General features: G+C 34.3%; 1 protein-coding gene across 1 annotated transcript in view; it reads left to right on the top strand.

Annotated features, from left to right (window-relative positions):
* Positions 1 to 20,998, top strand: part of ESR1 (estrogen receptor 1) — a 139,696-nt gene that overhangs the window by 48,250 nt on the left and 70,448 nt on the right. The window contains exons 3-4 of the mRNA XM_084285268.1: positions 6,205 to 6,395; positions 19,193 to 19,309. Of these exons, the coding sequence (XP_084141394.1) occupies positions 6,205 to 6,395; positions 19,193 to 19,309 (308 nt within the window). The remainder of the gene's footprint in view (positions 1 to 6,204; positions 6,396 to 19,192; positions 19,310 to 20,998) is intronic.

Raw genomic sequence — 20,998 nt, forward strand, 5'->3', positions numbered from 1 at the left:
TCAGATTTCAGACCTGTAGAACAGTCAAGCAGATCAAAAGTCTTTCCCTTGTAAAGAATCACCCCACCACTACCCCCAAGGAAACTGCCTACATTGTTCAGAAAAATTGGACAAACTTCTCTGTTAGTCAAGGGGATCAATTGCAAAATAGTTAGCTTACATTTCTAAAACATGAAACACCAATCCTGGGAATGAGAATATGGGAAAATTAAATATTGAAAACATCCAAATTCAGATATTAAGCATCTGAATGGGCTCCCTGATTCTGCCATCAACTGAAACTCTGGAAAGTGTGGCTGGAGATGCCACAGACTGCATGGTGACTGTGCATAGGCATGCCTCACTAGATTTTAATGCAGTCTGAAGATATTAGTGGTAGATCTGAGAAAAATAAAATAAAATAAAATAAAAAGTGAAGGTTTAAGGATGAAAGGATGCTAAAATTTACTCTGACTTTTGCAAATACCCTTAGATAAATGTAGGATAATTTTTTTCAGACATGAAATCATAAATTCTGACATATCCAAATACAGTATTTCAGTCACTCACTTTAAAAATAACGTGACTTAAGGATGAAGAAAGAGGATTAAACCAATACCAAAGGAAATGTTTAATTTCATTGAATAAGCAGCTTTGATGACCTAATAAGATATGCTTTTGTTTTAATGTTGAGAGACCTTGTCTGCAACAGTGCCATTTGCTGGACAATACCAAACTATTTTCCTGTTATTTTAGTTTAGCCATCAAATCAAAGCATTGATTTGCAATCCTTACAGAGACCTGAATTTCGTTCTGATCCTTCTCACTCTATAGCTTATTTTTTTCACCTGGAAACAGAGATATTAACTTGAAGATGATCAGGGAATAATAAGCTGAGGATAATGGAGAAGAAAAGCTTGCAAATATATTAGTTAACTAAACCAGGCTAGGACACAGGCATGGGCATCAACATAACGTCTCTCACCACTTAATATTTTCGCATTCCCTGGGGCGGGGGTTGGCCTGGCTGAATAACCTTCTCCCAGGTCATGGCTCAGGTCAGAAGTCTTCCCCCTCAGCAGCATAGAAGAAATCATCCTGTTTTGGGGAAGCCATGGACTAGGAATTGGCCAAACATAATCACCAGTGGAGGCTCAGACAAAGATTGCTTCTGGTTCTAGGTCCCGTTGCTAGAACCCAACCTCACTGCTGTAACCCATCACATGCCAACAATGGTCTGGTTTGGGGCCACCTCCTGAGGTTCTGTGTAACCTAACATATCCCATGATTCCATCTGTCTGATACTCAACTCCACGTGACACCTCTTTTTTTCCCTCTCTCTCTCCCTCTCTCCTCCCCCCTTCCCCACCTTACTTCCCCTCCATCTTCAAGTTGTATTTAGCTAAATTACAGCCCTAGACATTTGGGGATACTCATTTCAAACCAACATTTTCATTTGGAAAGCATTTTTTTTTTCCAGATTCATTGGAGCTATTTTCTGAGAGTACAGTTTTGAGGCACTTAATGTGCAATTTTCTCTCTGTATATTTGGTTGTTCCTACTGCAGTACTTCTCCTTGAAATGTCTTTTAAGTATCTTCAAGCATTTAATTCTTGGTAAATAATCTTTTATAAAATTTTTGCACCATATGGAAATTCACATTCTAAAAGCAAGTTAATTAATTTCATACTGAATAACATAATATTGTTAGAATAAGCCCAGTGTGTGGAAAGCATTGTTCCTGCTAGACCTTGGTTGCATTTGAACTGAGCATTGTTTCTGAGGCTTTTTACACTGGGGATTTCTGTCCATTCTGGTAAGAAAAAAATTAGCATCTGCAGATTAAATTTTCTTGCAGAGAGTAAATTCAGAAAACTAGTCTTTATCAGGGTGTCTTCTTTAACAGCTTAAAAAAATGTCCCCTTAAGAACCTCCCCTCCTATGAAATCTCTTGATTTCACAGAAAGCTGGGTTTATGAATAAATTGGGCCTTACCTCACTCTTGGCTGAATTGTGTACTGTGAGTTGGTCTAAATTCATTCTGCCTCCCAGTCAGTGTTATGATGCAAAAAGCAAGTTTACATTACAAAACTTTAATTGCAACATGTACACATTCCTTTTACCTTACAGTCAACATGGGGTTAAAGATCTCTTGGCTGCTTTAGAGTCCTGGATGATCAATGAATGTTTAAAGCAGAATTTTGTTTGCAAACAAATTTACTGAAGAGCAGATTCAATGTGACATAGGTGGAAAATAGAAAAATGAGCATGGAAGATCTTGTCTTGCTCTGTAGGTTCCAAAGATCTTTCCATTTTATATATCTGCTATATTATTACATTTGGAAAAGAGCAGTAAATCATGTTCTCCCTGAGATTTTTTTGCTTTCTAATCTATTCTGTTTTGCTGGGGGCCTTGGATGGAGAGCTTTATCTTGGGTTTTCTTTCTTTTTTTGATATATGTTTCTCTTTGTTAAAAATAGTTGACAAGAACTTCTGGTCTTTTCTGTTTTTGTTTTTATTGTTTGCATAGATTACAAAGGAAATTATTGAAAAGGTTCTGCTATTGTATTTTGGGAAGGATGGTCTTGCCAAAGTTATTAAAGTTGGGTTGGGTTGTTGCACTATGTTCTCCAGAAAGCTAACCGTTGAAACCTAACTGAAAACTGGATGGAGAGCAGACTGTTATTTTTGTCAAGACACAGCGTCAGTGGTCTGTGATGTGCACTAGTTAGCAGCTGACTTCCAGATGAAATTTGAGATGTTATTTCGATTTAGCAATCTCTGAGTTATTGGGATCCTTTTTTTCCCAAAGGGTTGCCTCCTCATATCTTCGAATAAGTACTACAGTTGCGATAACACAAAGTCTATTACCAGGTCTCATTTCCATGGTTTAAATGGAAACGGGTGGCAAGCTGTTATTTCTGGTGAGGATGGGGCTAGGGGTTTTCTAATTTGCTTTCTGCTGTGGTTCACAAAAGCCTGAACATGATGATTTTGCAAGGCCAGTTTGCCTCAGTGTGGTGCTTGAGTGTCATGGATTTTGCTGGGTGTGGGGGTGTGAAAGCTGGCAAACTCCTTTGGATTTATTTCGTTTTGTGAAGATCTGCATCATCAAAAGATTTACACTGGTCTTTCAACGTAACAAGTTTGTGAGGAGAAAGGCAATGCAGGTCTAAGTCAACTATGAAATGCAGGGGTATTATTGGCAGTCATGAGCAGTAGTATTATTCCCTTGTTTTTCTGTGATCCCTTGCACCACTGATCCTTTGTGTATTTACAGGAAACAAACTGTCTTACATGCCTCTGCCTCTAGATTTCTTCTGAAAATATGGCTCTGATTCTGTGACTGACAGTCTGTGGAGTAGACTACCCTCAGGCAGCATGAAAAAATACTACATCTTTTTTGTTTCTGTTTATGCATCTTTTTTTTTTTTTTTCTTTTGTATTTTACAGTTTTTTTGCGGGTGAAATTTCTTATTCATTCTACATAAGAGAAGCACTTTGGTTGTTGTTGTTCCAGGAAAATTTTCAGTCATTTTTTATTATTATTAAATGATATTTGTTAGCCTTGTCTTGATCTGAGTGAAAACAAACAGTTTAAAAAGGTGAGCATTTGAATAATCTGGATGAAGTGATGACTGATATTCTTTGGTATTTCTTTACTCTATTTTGGTTTTACCTGTTGGTTGAAGTGTTTTGTTTTGTATGCAGCTAGGATTGCTTGAGGAAGTGGGTGGTGTTGGAAAGGTACTACATGTCCAGAGAAATGAAGTTGTTTTGGAACTTAATTTCTTCATTTTAGCATTTTAATGTGCTTTTTAAAGTTAATTTAAAAGTTAGACTTTTATTTTTATTTCTTATTGATATGGATACTATTTTGGGAACCTTGTCTCATGTAACATGCATATTTGTAGCAGTCTTGAAGAAAAGATTCACATTTATGAATATCTATGAGGTAGTCAGTCATGTATAACTACCGAAATAGTTTATTGATGGTAAAATTATACTGAAAATTATCTGCTTGCTTGCTCTTTTACTTTAAATTGTAATATTTAAAATATTCTTGTAGTTATACACACCTAAAATATATTTTAAAAAATATTTCATCTTGGTTAATTTAAAGTTGTACTAAAGAGATGGATTAAGTGATCTAGCTGCAGGCAAGAGGGAATGGGGCAGAGAAAATGAGAAACATCTCTGATCAGTGCTCAGCAGAAAAAAAATAGTCAATTAAGTGAGGCACTGAGATAAAGCAAATTCAAAAGAAGATTCAGACCTGGAGAAAAATAAGAAAACTATCTAGGTTTGGCAGGTTTGGAAAGGTAATTACATATACCATATAGGTGTTGCATATATACTGATTTATTAATGATATATTTTTCACATTTTAACATCTTAAATAGGCAATGATTTATTATTATTGTTATTATTGTTGTTATTATTATTGTTATTATTATTGTTATTATTGTTATTATTATTATTTCCTGCCTACTTTGGTATACTCTTGTTGTCAGATTCTGAGATTCTCTGGTTTTCCCACATCACTAAAAACCAGGGTTGTGCCACATCATCATTTCCCCATTTGCAGTTTCTTCCATCTTGCACAGGTCCTAAGGAAAACAAAAAATGTTAAAATGAATTTCCAAAAGTAGCTGGTATGTTAAAGAACTTTTGGTTTTAAAAATGTGGATTTTCTGAATGATGCCACTAAAAGATTGTGCTGTCTAACATGGCACAGCCGTTTGTTTCTCCAATAACTGTTATTCATGCAAAACTGTTCAATGCAAGTATATCATATTTTGGGACAGAGAGTATATATATAAAAAGTTTTCAGAGGATGGCTGGCAGCTCACATGAGATCATATGGGTGGCTTTGTCTGGTATAAAGCTTTCAGGAGACAGACTGTAGCAGGAGGTTTTGGGAAATATTGCCTAGAATGGTTTAGTGTAAGAGTCATCAGAAAGCTGTAGGGGAGTATTGGTTTGGAGCAGGAGGTGCTGTTGGTGCCAGATGCCTCAGTTCATCAAAACACAGGAAGTTTTGCTGCACTGAAGAAGGTAATATGGCAAATTTAAGTATATGTGGATAAATCTGAAGTAGAGCCCTGGTTTCCTAGTTCAAAAACATGTTTGAGAAAAGATTGGAACCAAGGGGAGATACTAACTAGCAATTAAAACATTAATGATAAGTGGGTAATTACTGTAAATAGTAGGATTCTTCATGCTTTAACTGGTATGATATTGTCAGATGCAAATGGATTTGTGTCTTGGACAATTTGTAGCACAGACTCTTACTGCAAAGCATGTCATGTGAGAGCTGTTTACCTTCCAGGAGCAATCTCAGAGATCACTGCTGTTCCTCTTGGTAATTTCACATCCTCTCATCTCACTGTCCTGTTTACCAAGCCTGCAGCAACTACCTGTAATAACCTCTTACCAGATGTGAATTCATTGCCTATTCATGCTATAGATTTATTCAGTTTTCATTCAGCATTGCACATACTGCACATGTGGCTCTGTATATTACTAGAACAGAAATTCTTTGGCAAGAGCTTTTAATGCCTTCTGACTTTTCTTGTGGAAAAAAACACTTCTTAATTTTTATATAAATTGCCTTATAATGAGAACAGGAATTATTTTATATGTTTGACAATGTAAGGAAAGTTTTGATTTCTAATTGGGCAATAAGCCTTGAAAATAGCCTTGCAAAAGTGACTTGCAAATTGTGCTGCAAATATTAGGCAATTTTTGCTTTAGATTCTCAGACTCATTACTGATACTGCAGACATGCTGAACCCTTGGGACAGGACTAGGTACACATTTTATTATTATTATTATTTTTTGTTTGTTTTCAATTTTTGGTGGGGTGGTGGTGCTTTTGTAATATTCTGAGAATAACTGATTACTTTATCAAATAGCTTTTTTTTTTTTTTTAAGGTACAGTGCCTAGTAACAGTTTGATTTGTGAGAAATTTCTCTGTATCATATTAGTTCTTCACCTTTCCAATTAGAATAGAAAAGAAAGAGATACAAGGTCTTTTTTTTTTTTTTTTTTTTTTTTTTTTCTTTTTGGGGGGGAGTGGGGTGGGATGATCTCGTGTTTCAAAATTAGATGTGCTCTTCTTTCTTCCTCAGTCTTTAGGAGTGGATGAGACCTAACAATGCTGAAAAAGTTTTTTTTTTTTTTTTTTTGTTTTGTTTTGTTTTTTTTTTGCTTTTAACAGGCCAAGCTCTGATAGCAGGCGTCACAGCATCCGAGAGAGGATGTCCAGTACAAATGAGAAAGGGAGCCTATCCATGGAGTCCACCAAGGAGACCCGGTACTGTGCTGTGTGCAACGACTATGCTTCAGGCTACCATTATGGGGTCTGGTCTTGTGAGGGCTGCAAAGCTTTTTTCAAAAGGAGTATTCAAGGTAATAAGCCGTTCAAGTGAGTCACCTTAACTGTTTACTCCTGAGGAAGCTAGCTGAGATTGCAGCCTGAGCCCAGGACAATGACATTTATTGGATTTTCATTAGGAGCTACTGTGTTCTCCCATATGTGTTTTGCTCTGTATTTGGTGAACGTTTCTAACAGTTATATATTATGTTGTTATGTAGCCCAAGATTAATGAGGGAAGATTAAAGCTTCTGTACATTTGTCTTGGTTTCTGTATGTCTGACTATGGAGGTAGTGAGAAATCTAATTTAAAAATCCATATTGGATCAAGAAGATCACTCTTTCAGTCTATGTATATCTGTTTTCTGTGATTAAGTTCCTAACCAAACTTTTTTTTTTTTTTTTTTGGAATTCCTTGTCAGATGAAGATTAATTTGTGTTGGTTGATTTCTTAATCTTAATTCGATGTTCCATTAGCAAAATGCTTCAATCCAAACCTCAGCCACTTGCAGATCTGAGATGTCTTTTGAGACCCAATGTTGAAAAGGAATGTATCCTTGAAGAAATAATATTTGCATCTCCCAGTAAAGCAGGGCTTTGAACTATACACAGAATGATATAGTTCGCAGCCTTGCCATGGCTAAAAGAGTTCTGTGTAAAATGTCCACTGGATTAAAGGGCATTGAACAGAAACATCGTTAATTACTGTGACTAAGATAATTCTTGATTAAAATCCCTGGCATCTATGGAATGGCTATTTTTTTTGCTTTGTTCAACACAACTGAGTAAGAACAAAGTGTGATTCTACTGAATATCCTATGCAGTATCTAAGTGTTACTGTGATGATAAATATAAAACAATTTTTTTCCTTTCCAAATAAATAGAAAACTAGCAAAGTGCTGTGCTTTTGTTAGGTTTCTATAGTTTTTTTCCATTCCCAGATGATATACACATAGAGAAATTCCTGTAGCTCTTTTTTTGAAGTAAACATAGCAAAAAACAGTTTTTACCTTATATCGCTAGGTGGGATTATTGCCTGTTTTGTACAAAGACTACCGCCGAGTTGGGTTAAATAAGACTTCCAGCATTCAGCTCAAGAACTTTTCCAAGCTTATAGAAAAAAGTGAAAGATTGGCTGCAGGGTAGACACTGATGAAATGATTTGAATGTCAGTGATTAGTTAATGGTTACTTGTATTTCTGCTTTTCCAAATTCATCTAAGTGGTTTGTAGGAAAGAGTGGTTACAGCCAGAGGTCAATAATAAGCCAGACCAGAGGGAGAAATGATGAAATGCTTTTCACTTAACATCAGAACGACATATTTAAACTTGTGAGGTAGGGACAACGGTTCCTTTAGTTGAGTGCTTTTTCATTTTAAGTCCTCTGACTGAATCAGAATTATTTCTAGAATTTTGGAATTCTGTACTTGAACTCGAATTGAACTAAGCCATCTTACCCAAAACACCTTCTTTTTAAACAGTTCTGTCTTCTTTCCTAGCTTCTATTTGTCATTTAGATCAATACCAAGTAGGCAGAATAAATTGCTTAATTTTGTACCAGTGTAACTTGCTTGTGGGTGACCCATCAATGAAACAAAATTGAGTATTCTTATGTAAAAGTAAGAGTTAGTTATCAAATAACTGTATGGAACAGATCTTCAGCTTTTGGCCTTTACAGATGAAGAAATGAGACTGCTTCACTGAGTTCCATGGCTCTACTTAAAAACTTTGGGTGATTCTTTCCTAGTGTCTATGTCTCTATGTGAATAAATCTTACAGTCCTCAACAACAGATCTGTTATCTGTTTGTGCTACAGTACATGCTAATTTGTAAATTTAGTTCTTGCTTCATTTACATGTTTTTATAATTTTTAAGTAGGCAGGCTTTAAAAATGTAAAGCTTAAATTTTCAGTGTCCCATAAAATGCTTTTCTTAATTATTAACTCATGCTTGCTCTAATTTAAGCCCATTCCTTCTTGCCCTATTCCTCATGACCATGAAGAAAGTTTACTGTTACAACCTTTTACATAGTTGAAGAGTGTTATCATATCTTTTCTCAGTCTTCTAAGTCTTCGTCTTTTTTTTTTTTTTAGACTAAACAAACACAATTCTTTTTGCAGAACACGTTTTCTAGACTTCTCCCATTTGTTATGCTCCTCTGAACTTTCTCTAGTCGACCCACATCTTTTTTTTGACAACAGCTATCATAAGAAATGTCATCCACTGATATCAAGACAATAATCCAAGGATTTGAATACTTGTGAGAGAATTGTGATCTTTTGATCACAGATGGTATAAAAAACCCTCTAAAGTGATTTTAAAGTCATAGGTTCCCAGTCCTGATGAACTAAGGGAGTTTAGGAATTTCCTACATTATTTGGAAAAGATGTCTACTTTGGCAATTACATATTCTCATTGGACATGTATCCAATTTACAGGAATGTCAGTAATCTTTAGACTGCGCATACATGCGAAAACATGCCATTTACCTTTGAGATGGTAATAATTTTAAAGAGATTGTGATTGGATATCTAGGAACAAATATTACTAATTTGTAGAAGACTATGTGGAGTAAATATTTTATCTCTGTTGTATATATGACATATATTCCTAAAAAAGGGTAAAGAATTTTCTGGGAATCATATGATTTAACTGTATTGAGGCAAATAGGACTTTTTTGTTGTTGTTGTTGTTAATAAACAAAAGTAATACAGTACTTTTGGGGCAATTATTATTATTATTATTAGTAGTAGTAGTAGTAGTATACAGAATGTGTAGAATGTCTTTAAATGCCAAAGAACCATGTTACTTTTGTTCTTTACTGTCCTGTATTTTTCAATATATGTATAGATACAGAGTAGACTGGCTATTTTTATGTTTCACATTAGAGATTTCATAGGAGAATTGCCATAATGAAGATGGATGTTCTTAATACATTGTAGTCAAAACTACTATATGGTTCTTAATAGAACCACAGGAAAAAGTGAGTACAGACATGAATGAGCTATATGGGGTAATCTGTTTTCCTCACTGTATAATGTTATCTTCAGTGGTATGTTTGGTTTACCTATTTGCATAAATAACTACTAAAATTTTGTGAAAACTCATATCTACATTGGACCTTGCCAGAAATGGAGATGGATAGCTTCATTTTTATTTGTATCCAGAGGGTTTGGAATGGTTCTGGAGATATTTTGTGAATTTTAAATACTTTTTTTTTTTTTTTTTTTTTTTTCCCCAAGAGTTAATGCTTAGAAGGCAACCTGAATTAGTACTTGTCTCTCAACTGTCTCTCAATATTTGCAACTGTTCAATTTTCTTTAAATAGCAGATGGTTGGTGAAAATCTCAACTGCCTCCTGAAATTTCCAGTGTCAGTCCATTTTGTTAGTTTATGTCACAAAAGTGATTTGGGACTTTGTTTTGAGAAAACACAGTGCAGACTGATATTAATGTATAAAGTTTTATGTGAGGAAAAAATCATATGACACCAAGAACACTGTGTTGCTTGGTGATAGAAGAGTGCTTTATTCTTTGCCCAGCATATGTAGCCTTCTGAAATGTACTTGGTCAACTGACTTGAATCCAGAGGCATAACAAGCAGTCACATCACAGCACGCTGTACTTCTCTATTAAAATATTTATGGATTTTAAGATCAAAAGGGGCCATTAGATCATTAAGTCTGGTCTCTTCTCAATATAAACTTTATATGCTATCTATATATCTATATATATATATGATATATATATATATATATCATATAGATATATATATATCTATATGCAGAGCCCAGTAGCTTGATGGAAGTAAATCTTTTAGAAGATCCCAGCCTTGATCTGTCGGCTCAGGAGCTTTTGTATGATGATTGTTTATTCTAATAAACACCTGCTAAAAAAAAAACAACTATTTAACTTAAATTACTTTGGCTTTTATATCACATCCACAAACTAGTCTTAGTACCTAGTATCTCATCCCTGTGGGAGGTTCTTACAACTTAAGTTGTTACAGTCAAATCACCTTGATACCTTAAGTAAACAAAAGTGCTTGAGTCACTCACTGTATATCTTTCTATTTTCTGAATCACTTCCTTTGTCTTTAGACCTTTTCTAATTCCCCCATAATAGCCTCTTTAAAATCTAGATATCGGAATTGGATGAATTGTTTCAAGATCAGCCGTACAAATGCCATTTACAAATTAAAAATCCCTTGTGACTCACATATTCTTTTCCCCTCCTTCTAATTCTATTGTTATTTAGATAGCCACCAAAGGGACAGGAAAAAATTAATCTTAGCATCTCTGACTAGTATCCAACAAATGCCTGTATTTAAGGGGCTAAGAACCTGCCATGGGGGAAAAGGAATTTGGAAAACTGAGAGGTAACTCTACATTGAAGGATATATTGATTTGAGAACTCTCAAAGTATTCTAGAAATCCCCATTTGTATTTTTCTTCTTTTTTTTTTTTTCTTTTATTTTTTTCAGGTGTGCCTTCTCTGCCTTTTCCTCACAGATGTATATTCAGACAAAAATCTGGAAAGTTTCACAAATATTCAGTTAAGAATTACTGCTAGATGCAAAGCATCAAGCAAGAATAGGCTGGCAAATGAGAATGTATGAATTGCCATGCTGAGGAATTGCAGAGGATTGCCATTAGTGTCTTGAATCACAGAGATATAGTGGTCTTTGAAGTGCAGGAATTCTTGAAGCTGGGAAGTATTTTGGTTGTGTGTCTTGAACATCAATTGTAGTTAACTGTTATGCCTTGTGAACATCAAGTAGGAGAGTTTTGGCAGTAGTCTAGGAGTGTTATCAATTGTTTTAACTTCACAGTGATAGAGCTGTGCTCTGTTCAAAGTATGTAGTTCAAATTTTAGTGCTAGGAGTGGTAGTAAGACACACATATTTTCATCTGAGTTGGGGAGAAGATTTTCTCTGGTAAAGCATGCCTAATAAGTGTATGGTTAAGTAATGCTGCAGTGCAGCAACTGAAATATTGCCAGTTTGAGGAGGGTGTTCTGAAATCTTCCCTATAACTTTCCATTATTATGTTCTGTTTTCATGGTATTTTTGTAATCTGCTTGATAACAGTTGCAAATTCTGTACTGATTCTGCAGCCAAGAAGACAGAAACTCCCTAATAAGACTGCTTGTATGCTGATTTTATGAGTTGTCAGTAGAAAGAGCAAAGCTATAGGACATAAGCCTAAATGAGACTTGCAGAAGCAAACACAGCCTATAAACAGGGACTGCAGACCAGTATCTAATGTCAGGGTGGAAAATACACAGTTCCAGTTTCAGAGGTAGGTGAATGCTAGAAGTTCAAAGTCCAGAAAATGTGTATTTGGAAAGACCAGAAGGGTTTAGGCATCATTGTGACAGTTCTAAACACCTGTGATCAGCCAGCTTAGCTTCATCTGGAACTTTTTTTGTTTTATTTTTTGTGTTTTTAGTATATATTTTCTAGAGCCTCTTGAGTTAAGTACATGCTCTGGCTATCGCTCCCTAATGCGTATTTTGAATATCAGAATCCTAATTAATGGTGATCTTGTTACAGAAACTTGGGTGTTAAAAAGTAAGTGTCAATACTTTTTTCCTAGTCAATGACATTTGAAAGTGGTAGTATTCCAGTGAGTTTTAAATCCTACATTCAGCATAGATATGGCAGTGATTTAGGATGATTGCATCCAAGATGTTTCCTTATTTTTCATGGTCTAAGCAAATCATTGGGCTTCAGTGAACCTTGAGCCCTAGTCCATCTTTCTGTCCTGTGATAGGATCAACTGTTGCTGATTCCTTACATATGTTTGTTTAGTTGCTTCCTTAAAACCTGTACCCTGATCCATTGTTTAACTCTTCTCATCTCCAAAGGCTACTATGAAATTTGAATCTTCCTTCCTGCAGGTTAAGCTCATCTTTTAATCGTTTATAAACGGTTATGGGTTCTTCCTCCACCAAGACCAAAACTTTCTCCATCCTAGACCAAATTCCTAGCACTTGGAGACTGTACTTAATATAACCTGTATTATTAGCTTTAATGGTGTTTTACTTCCTCTGGAATATTATGTTTGATTGTTGTGTCTCATCAAGCAACAAAGTAAAGTTAAAGAGTATTTCATGTTGCAAGTATTTCAGGAATATTTAATTTGCAAATATTATTCCTAGCTCAGTGCTCGGCCTGTCGGCAGTTCAAAATATTCACCATATTCACTAAGGAAAAACAAACAAACAAAAAACAGGAAGAAAAATAAAAGAGTTTGACATTTACAGATTACAAGAGGACATGCTTTTGTGTCCATCAGGAAAGTACTTAACTGTTTCATTTGGTTTCAGAGGGTGTGAAAGAAAATATGTTTTTGTAACCACATTTAGCTTGTATGGGTCTACTGATTTAAACTTATTCCATAAATCTCTCTCACTTGAACTTTCAGATTTTCTGCAGGTTAAGTCTATCCTTTGCATTCTTTTTGGAGTATAAAATAACTCTAAATAATTAGAGTTTTATTATATTTTATTTTATATTTTTTTATTTTTATTTTTTATTTTAATTTTTATTATTTTTTATTTTATATATTTTTATTATATATTATATAATTAATCTATCTTAAATAATGACTCTATTAGAAGTGCATGAAGTAATATAATTTATTTCCAAAATGAGACAAAAAACTTTGTGGAAGTATTAGCAGTAGTTCAGGGTTACTGTAAAAAAGAAAAAGAAAAATAAGAAAAAAAAAAGAAAAAAGAAAAAAGGTCACTGAGTTAGAATGGCAATTATCTGCTGGAATAATTTAGTAACAGTTCTAGAAGATCTCTAATTGTCTGCATTCTTTGTGTAAGATTATATATCTCTCAAAGACTTGATCTTAGTTTAGTTACAAATTATTGAAATAGTTCGACTTCCTTTGTTATAAATAACACAGGTACTCCCCACTCTAAAATGTGGCTGGAGATATGTAGGGCAACAGACTAAGTTATCTTTGTTGACCCATCTGAATATCAAATGGATGAATATAGTATAGAGTATGGATGATATTAGAATGTAAGCAACCCAACGAGCACATATCAGTGTTCCATATCAATGAATGAAAGAGTAATATAGCTAGGTTTTATTTTGCATGAGAATGTGGTTCACATGCAGCAAAGGGATTTTGTTGGAGTGCTCTTGTTAAAGATTTATATGATATTTTAACAAAGTAAATGACACTTTCTTTTACAAGGGGGTAACTCTGTGGATAAATACACTACAGCTCTTTGCAAATGTTACATTCAGTTACCAAGGATCCAAATATAAAGTAAGACCAGCTAAACTTATTCAATAGGTCTCATGAGAATCCAAAACATACCTGGAATAAAAATAGAGATATGCTAGTTTTCCTGTTACCAACAACCTATTGGCTTTTAAATGCACAAGAATAATTTGCAATTGTTTTTACTTTTTGGCCTCATTAGTTGTGGGAGTTTTCTGTAGTAGAATTCCTCCTCTTCCCAGTTTAGATCAAATAAACTGAAGCTAAAAAATGCCTGAGATATCATTCCAAATCTACAGGAATAAGATGTTCATGGCATGCCTGTGACTCTCTCTGAAAATCGTTTTTGTCTCTGCAGAGACCATATTGAGATGGTTGTAAGTAATACAGTGTGGGAATTTTTCTTTTAACAGCTGTTGTTTTAATCATGTTCCAAGGATTAAAAACAATTGTGATTTATCAGATAAAGAAACAGAAACTATATGTCACACTCCTTGTCAGATTTTGTAGAGATTTGGATCTAGATTAGTGTATTTTTTATATGTCTTGAAGAAAAAACATGCTTCATATTTTATTATCTTTTCTAAAATTAAAAAAGACAGGAATGGAGTTGGGGTAGAATTAGGCTTCGCATGCAGTCAAAAGCCTGAAATAGTAGATGAAACATCAATTCAATTTTTAGAGCTAAGACCAATAAGAAAACCTTCAATATCATCTACTGGGGTAGAAAATACAATTTTACATTTATATAGTTATACAGCTAAAATAGTATTTTACTTTTTATATGTTACTCTTTCTCAATGTATATGTTCACAAGTTACTGAATTGGTGAGATGACAACAGGTATAGTATGTTCAAACAGTGTCTCTTCTCATTCTTCTTTTTTTCATTTATCCTGCTAGCTGAATAGTATATGGAAAGGGTAAAGGAAAGATCAGTATCATAATCATTTCACTTGATTTAACTGCTCATGTTAACAGTGCTATACATATGTGAAGACCAGAAGATTCCACTTGAAACTGAACATTCAGTTCATGGCATAATACAGAATATATAGATTTTGACCTCTACTCCTTTCTCATTCTTTAGTGGCTCTGTGATCCTTCCGTCAGAGATGTGTGTAGAAGGAAGACTTCCTTACAGGATGCATAGAAAGTATATTTTACAATCTAGGCCCTTTTCCTTACTGTATTGTATAGAAATGCCTTGTGTATTTAAAAACAGAAAATTATTCATCTTCTCAGCAGGGCTGGGTAGTTGCTAAGAGAACCTGAGTTCCAAATCCAAAGACCTTGCTGAGGGTAATCAAGCTGTGAATGTGAGTGTCTGTGCTTATATAGGAATTAGGCATAACCTAATTCTTTTGCGATTCCTGTTAGGACAGATCAGGATTTAAAAATCAATATGGTGTTTTATTGAGGCACTTTAACTTAAAATTGGTATAACTTTTTATTTTACATTCAACATTTGTTCACATGGGGTTAGCATATAAAATTATACTATTGTCCATGTGCATTTTTCTTACAGTTTATGAAAATTTTCTTCTTGTTTTTGAGGCTATTCTTTCTAAGGTTTTATTTTCCTGAAACCCAGTCCACCAACTCATCACTCTGTTCTTTGATTTGTACTTTAATGTGTGGATAAACACACCATAGCCTTCATTTCACCTGCATTTATGAAATTCTGCTAATTTTACTATCAGAAGAGGATCATAGAAAAACTTGGTGCTTCCAGGTAACGGCTAAGCTGTTAGAAGCCTTAAGTAGATAGGTAAATAAAGTTGAAGAGATTTGTGTGATGTGAGGATTGAAATTATAAATAAATAAATAAAATGAAGAGCACGTGTCAGTAAAATGATAATAATACTCACTAGCTTTGTTTGAAATGTACAGTGTGTCAATTCAACTACATCAGTTTAGGTTTCATACAAAATTTACCTAACTAAAAATGTTACTTTATTGGCTTTGTACAATTAAGTGTCGTTTAAGCATTCTTAAGCTGACATGTTAACATGTTGGTTGCTTTGATGCATTTTGTTTATACTTCTGTACTGCTTAAACTAATCATGCCCTTAGGCTAGTCTTGATGGTTATTGAAATATAATATTGAACTGCCTGTTTCTGTGTAATGCCAATTAATGTGAATATATTAATAGGACCCTAATTTCCATCTTTCCTGGTCCAGGACAACATGGTGTCAGGTCTTGAAAGATGCAATTCAGTGAAATGCTTAAACTTAGTCTTAGCCATATACAATATGCTGGGAATGCTAGCTAGAAGTACACAGATGCTTAAATGTTCTACTGAATGTAGTAACACTTAACTTTAAAGAAATATGAAGTGTTTTGCTGACTGAAACCCTCACAGATAAATCATCCTCCCACTCTGATTCAAGCATGCTCTGCTGTTGCATACACCACAGGTACTGTGAGAGCCCTTAGACTAAAAGCTATGTGAGCTACGTGGAGATTAAACCAAGGTCATATATATAATAGAGGAGCTCTACTCTAGAAAACTCAGTGCCTTTATTTTTGTGTAGACTATCTAGTAATTTATTTTCAAAAAACAAAAACAAACAACCAAACAAAAAAAAAACACAGCAAAACAGTAAAGCCAAGTGCTTCCATTTATAAGTATCAGTGATCACCAAGGACATTTCTTCCTCTCAGTATGTCTGTGATACCAATTATCCAAATGATCTAATTAGTCTCTCCTGTAGCCTGTATTGTTGTTTGGATACCACAAAAATGTGGTGTAGGGCAGTTGAGCACCTGTTAATGTGACCCACTGTTGGGTTAATGATTACTGCCAGTGAGAAATCCCTTCGTATATGTCAGATTGTTCAGAATCGGCTTTGCCAAGAGATGAGCTTTAAGGATAAAATGAAAATTAGAATAATTAAAAGACAATACACCTTGCAGCAGAGTAATTAAGTTATGTTACTTAAAACTATGAGTAATCTTTGAGTTTTAGCTATTCCTTAGTTGTGTTCTACCTTTTCCCACTCCATCCCACCCCAAGCTAGACTGTACCACTCTTGTCTGTTCCTTGTAAAAGAAACTTCCTTCCTCATTTCCTGTGACCGAGTCTGATGGTGTTGTCAGGAAGCTGTAAATGGTCCTGCCTTCCTTCCTTTGTTTCTGTCCTGTTCTGCCCTTATTCATTTCATAATAATTTCAACTGTATACTCTAACTATCTAACATTTTCTCCAAGTTGCTTATGTTTTTTCTAGTCTTCTGAAGACACGTTCATTCAACTAAAACAAAAATTGTGAGAAATATTAAATGCACCATCTTCCTACCAGGCTTACAGCTAATATAAAGTCTAAACATTTACATTACCTACGGCAGTCATAATCAGAAGAATTATGTTATTCACACACATCTTTCTTTTTGTTGGCATTCAAAATTTTACAGGTTTTATCCTGTGAAGTTGATCAAGCACTATGGAAGAAGAATGTCTAAGGTGCAGGTTGTGTGCATGAAAACAGACTAATTAAGCTAAACTCTAAAACATATATTTAAAATATAAACTATGGAAACAAGGTATCATGAATCCCATTGATTCCAATAGGGACTATAGCTTGATCACAGTCAGGATTATTTTATATATTATTCTACAAACTATAAATCCATTCCCAAAACATAATAGTTTGAATAAGGAGATCTGGGTCCAGAGAAAATTGATAGGTTATCACCACATAAACACTGTGAAAAGAATGACTGTCCTGTTCATAGTGGTTCCACTAGATTTTTGCATAGTCACCTTTTTAAAAATAAATAAATAAATAAATAAATTGTTGAACCTTATGAGCATCAGCTGCTACAGTGAACATGGTACAGCACATCTTCAGCTTTGACCTAAGTGGGCCATTTATCTGCTTTTCTTATACAGAGTTAAATGATATTCTGAATGACTTGCTGAATTCAGAGCCTGCAGTAATTCCATTTGTGAAATTTCCTTTTAACTTCACTAGGATGAAGAACAGATAGTCTGTCATAGCTATCCTTCATTTTAAAAAAGATTAATTAATGTTTTCAGTCTTTCTTTCCCTTATTTCAGAGCTCAGCGTATAAGACAAGGCTGGCGGTTGAGGACAGGTGCTATAATTTTTTTTTTTTTGCTGCTGTTTAGTGTGATCTAATAAAAATACATTTCCATGAAAATGGAGCTTTACCTTTTTGTTCCCTTTCCCTGTAGATACTGCATTTTTATACTGTTGTGGCTGTTTTCTTTCTGTCTTGATTTTTTTTTTCTTATATGTGAAATGTTTTGAATTAGATATAGAACAGTCTGTATCATACCAGAGGAACTGAAAATTAAAATGCTCTTTCATGCTGAGGTTGAGCTGAATTTCTGTTCTCTCTCTTTATCTCAGTCCTTGAGAACTCAGCTTTTTCCAGTCATATACCATTCTGTAAAGTAGAGTTAACAAATAATAGTTCTGTCTGCTTGAGGGAGTATGTAGTCAGCTGTCACCATATTAACAAGTTTACAGTTTGGCTGCTTATTTTGATTGGATCCCAGTTTTGTAGCATTAGAGAGCAGATGTTCCTGGAGTAATCTGATACTAATTTTTACTCCATTTTCTAATTTGTAGTCAAGGATAGATGATTTGATGAGACCAAGGCCTCCTGTCAAGCCTCCACCCTACTCTACCTCAAGCTGATCCCTTGACCTGAAAGAAAGAACAAACAGTTCTGCAGTAAAATTGTTTCATTGTGTACTGTACCTTAGTTGTGTTTAGATGAATACCAAGCACCAATAAGATCATTTTGGATAGTCTTATTCTTGCTAAACTTCATCTCTAGATGGAATTTAATAGAAGGCTTGAGAAAATATTTGATACTTCTTTTTAAGGGAAAATTAGAATAGAGGTTTGTTGGCAGTAACAAATTATGGTATGCTGAAAATGTTTGTAGCAAGAACTGAGGTGCAGAGCCTAATAAATGAGGAAGTGGATCTCTGAAGGAAAAGGTACTGGTACCAAACTTAGTTGCACCACATGGTAATTTAAGAATTTTGTAATGACAGAAGTGAATAAGAAGTGAATTAGAGACTGATTTATCCCTGATATGCAAGTAAATTAAAAGGTGTTGCTTTTAATTTTATTTATTTATTTATTTAATTAATTTCTAAATTGTCCTGAATTTTGGTAGTTATCTAAAAAGAGTTCTGTGGATAAGCCTTTTTTATTCTATAAACCTATGATCATTTTGTGCAGTATATTGCTTAAGCATGAAAGCAGGCAGATGGACCAGACAGCATTGTGTTTCTGAGGCTACAAAGAAGGAAGTGACTTGTTTATAATTATCTATCACCTTTTGTGATCGTTCATTTTTAAAAATTATTCCATAGATATTTTCATTTGTGTTTCTAATAGTACTTGTAAAGAACTTGTGAATAAATATATTGTGAATATGTTAGCTTCACTAAGATCTTTTGTAATAGATTATGATAACTGAGATGTTAGATGCTGTACCAAATACTCAATGAAAAATAAGATAAAGTATTATAGGCAGTTTTGTAATGTCTGTGATTTGAGACTGTGTATAATTGTGTCCTTACTTTCCCTCTGTTTTTCCAGGGCACAATGACTACATGTGTCCTGCTACTAACCAGTGCACCATTGACAAGAACAGAAGAAAGAGCTGCCAAGCCTGCCGACTAAGAAAATGCTATGAAGTGGGAATGATGAAAGGTGGTATGTACACAGCAACCAACAAATCCTCAGCACTGGTGTCTGCCTTCCTGTTTTTTAATTCATTGAACAGATGATATGGTTCCTAAAGCAGGGAGCAACTATTTTATTTGATCTGAAGCTTATTAAATCAAAGAGCAATTAAATAAAAGTAAAAACATCCCAAATCCTATGCTATTATTCTTAGCAAAATTTTGCATCAAAACTTATAGGAACATGGACTTTGGTGGACCTGTGATTCTTCTGTTAGTATTTTTGATGCATGATTATTTTTACTTTTTCTCTTGTGTTTAGACACCAGATTCTGATGAATGAAATTTAACCCAAGATTTTATGGCATTTTGCTGTTCAGTGTGAAAAGCACTAATAATCTCAGATCAGTCCATATTTGTTAAAACAAACTTGTGAATTATTTGATACTTATTCAGTTAGTTCTGGAAGGGAAAGTAAATTAATTTATTCCAGTACTGTACATATATTGTAGATGTAAATTAATTTCAACAAAACTGAAATGTTCATTTATTTTGTACAAACTGAGATAGGTGCTGCTTTCTTGAAAGATACTTACGTACTAATGATATCAGAGAAGAAGAATTAGACACTGAATGCTCAAGCTGAAGTAGCACACTGGTGAATTACTTTATAAAGTTACATAGTGTTAAACTTTTGGAGTTAAAATTAGAAATATTTGACAATACTGAATAATTGACACAGTGTGTTCTTAGGTGGAAGAGTTCTTTTTGTAACATAGTTTTGGATTGATCATAGTACCTGGCTTTCTCCTCTGTTTTACAGCACTGCATATTTGTCAAAAGCAGACAGAAGGTACCAACTCTTACTGCTTTTGAAAAAGTCAAGCCCCTTACATCAATATATACATGTAAGAATAGGAAGTCATAGGGTTTCATAAGAGAAATATTTTCTCTAAAGCAGAAGAAAACCTTGTAATAAAAATTCCAGATTGTTTTTATTAATGAAGAGTATTCATTAGCTTTATCCAAATTTATTTTTACATGAAAATTTAGCAAAATACTAAAGGATTAGAACCCATGTCTTATGTTAGGAAGGGGATTATTATTAAATTATAGATTGGTTCTCCCTTTTGTGGCACACCTGTTTACTTATTCCAAGAAAAATCAACTGTGTTGGGGGCAAGAGTGAAGTCTACTTCATTATGTTTATCCTTCACACAACAAATGGTTGTCTTTAAGTCCAGTCTGTCCAGTCAGAGTAAGCCAGGTTTGGGAATCCTGGGAGAAAGAGCAGAAGGAAAAGATTAAAGGTGTCGTTGTGCTTTGATGTTAAATATGCATTTTTTTTTTCTCAATTCAAGAGCTGAGACTGATTTTGTTACTCTCAGTTTAGTGATGCAAACAGCTGGAAGGCATCAAAGCTCTTTTAAGACTGTAGACATTTATTTTTCATAAAATTGAGTTTGCAGATCCAGAGTTTTTTTGTTTCATACTGGTGGATATTCTTAAAAGTCAAATCTATATATTGCCTGCTCCTACAGGAGACTTCAATATTGCATTGAGGTTCGTTACTGGTTCATAGATGAGAGTTTAAGAATATGTGTTTTATGAAGGCTGTGAAAAATTTCTTGAACTCCATCAGTTGCAAGTAATAAATCTGGCATGCCTGCAGATGAAATATTCAAGTAAGGTAAAGTTATGCAAGATGAAGCAAAGCAAG

This window comes from Netta rufina, assembly GCF_964035555.1.
Source record: "Netta rufina genome assembly, chromosome: 3".
NCBI classification, from domain to species: Eukaryota; Metazoa; Chordata; class Aves; order Anseriformes; family Anatidae; genus Netta; species Netta rufina.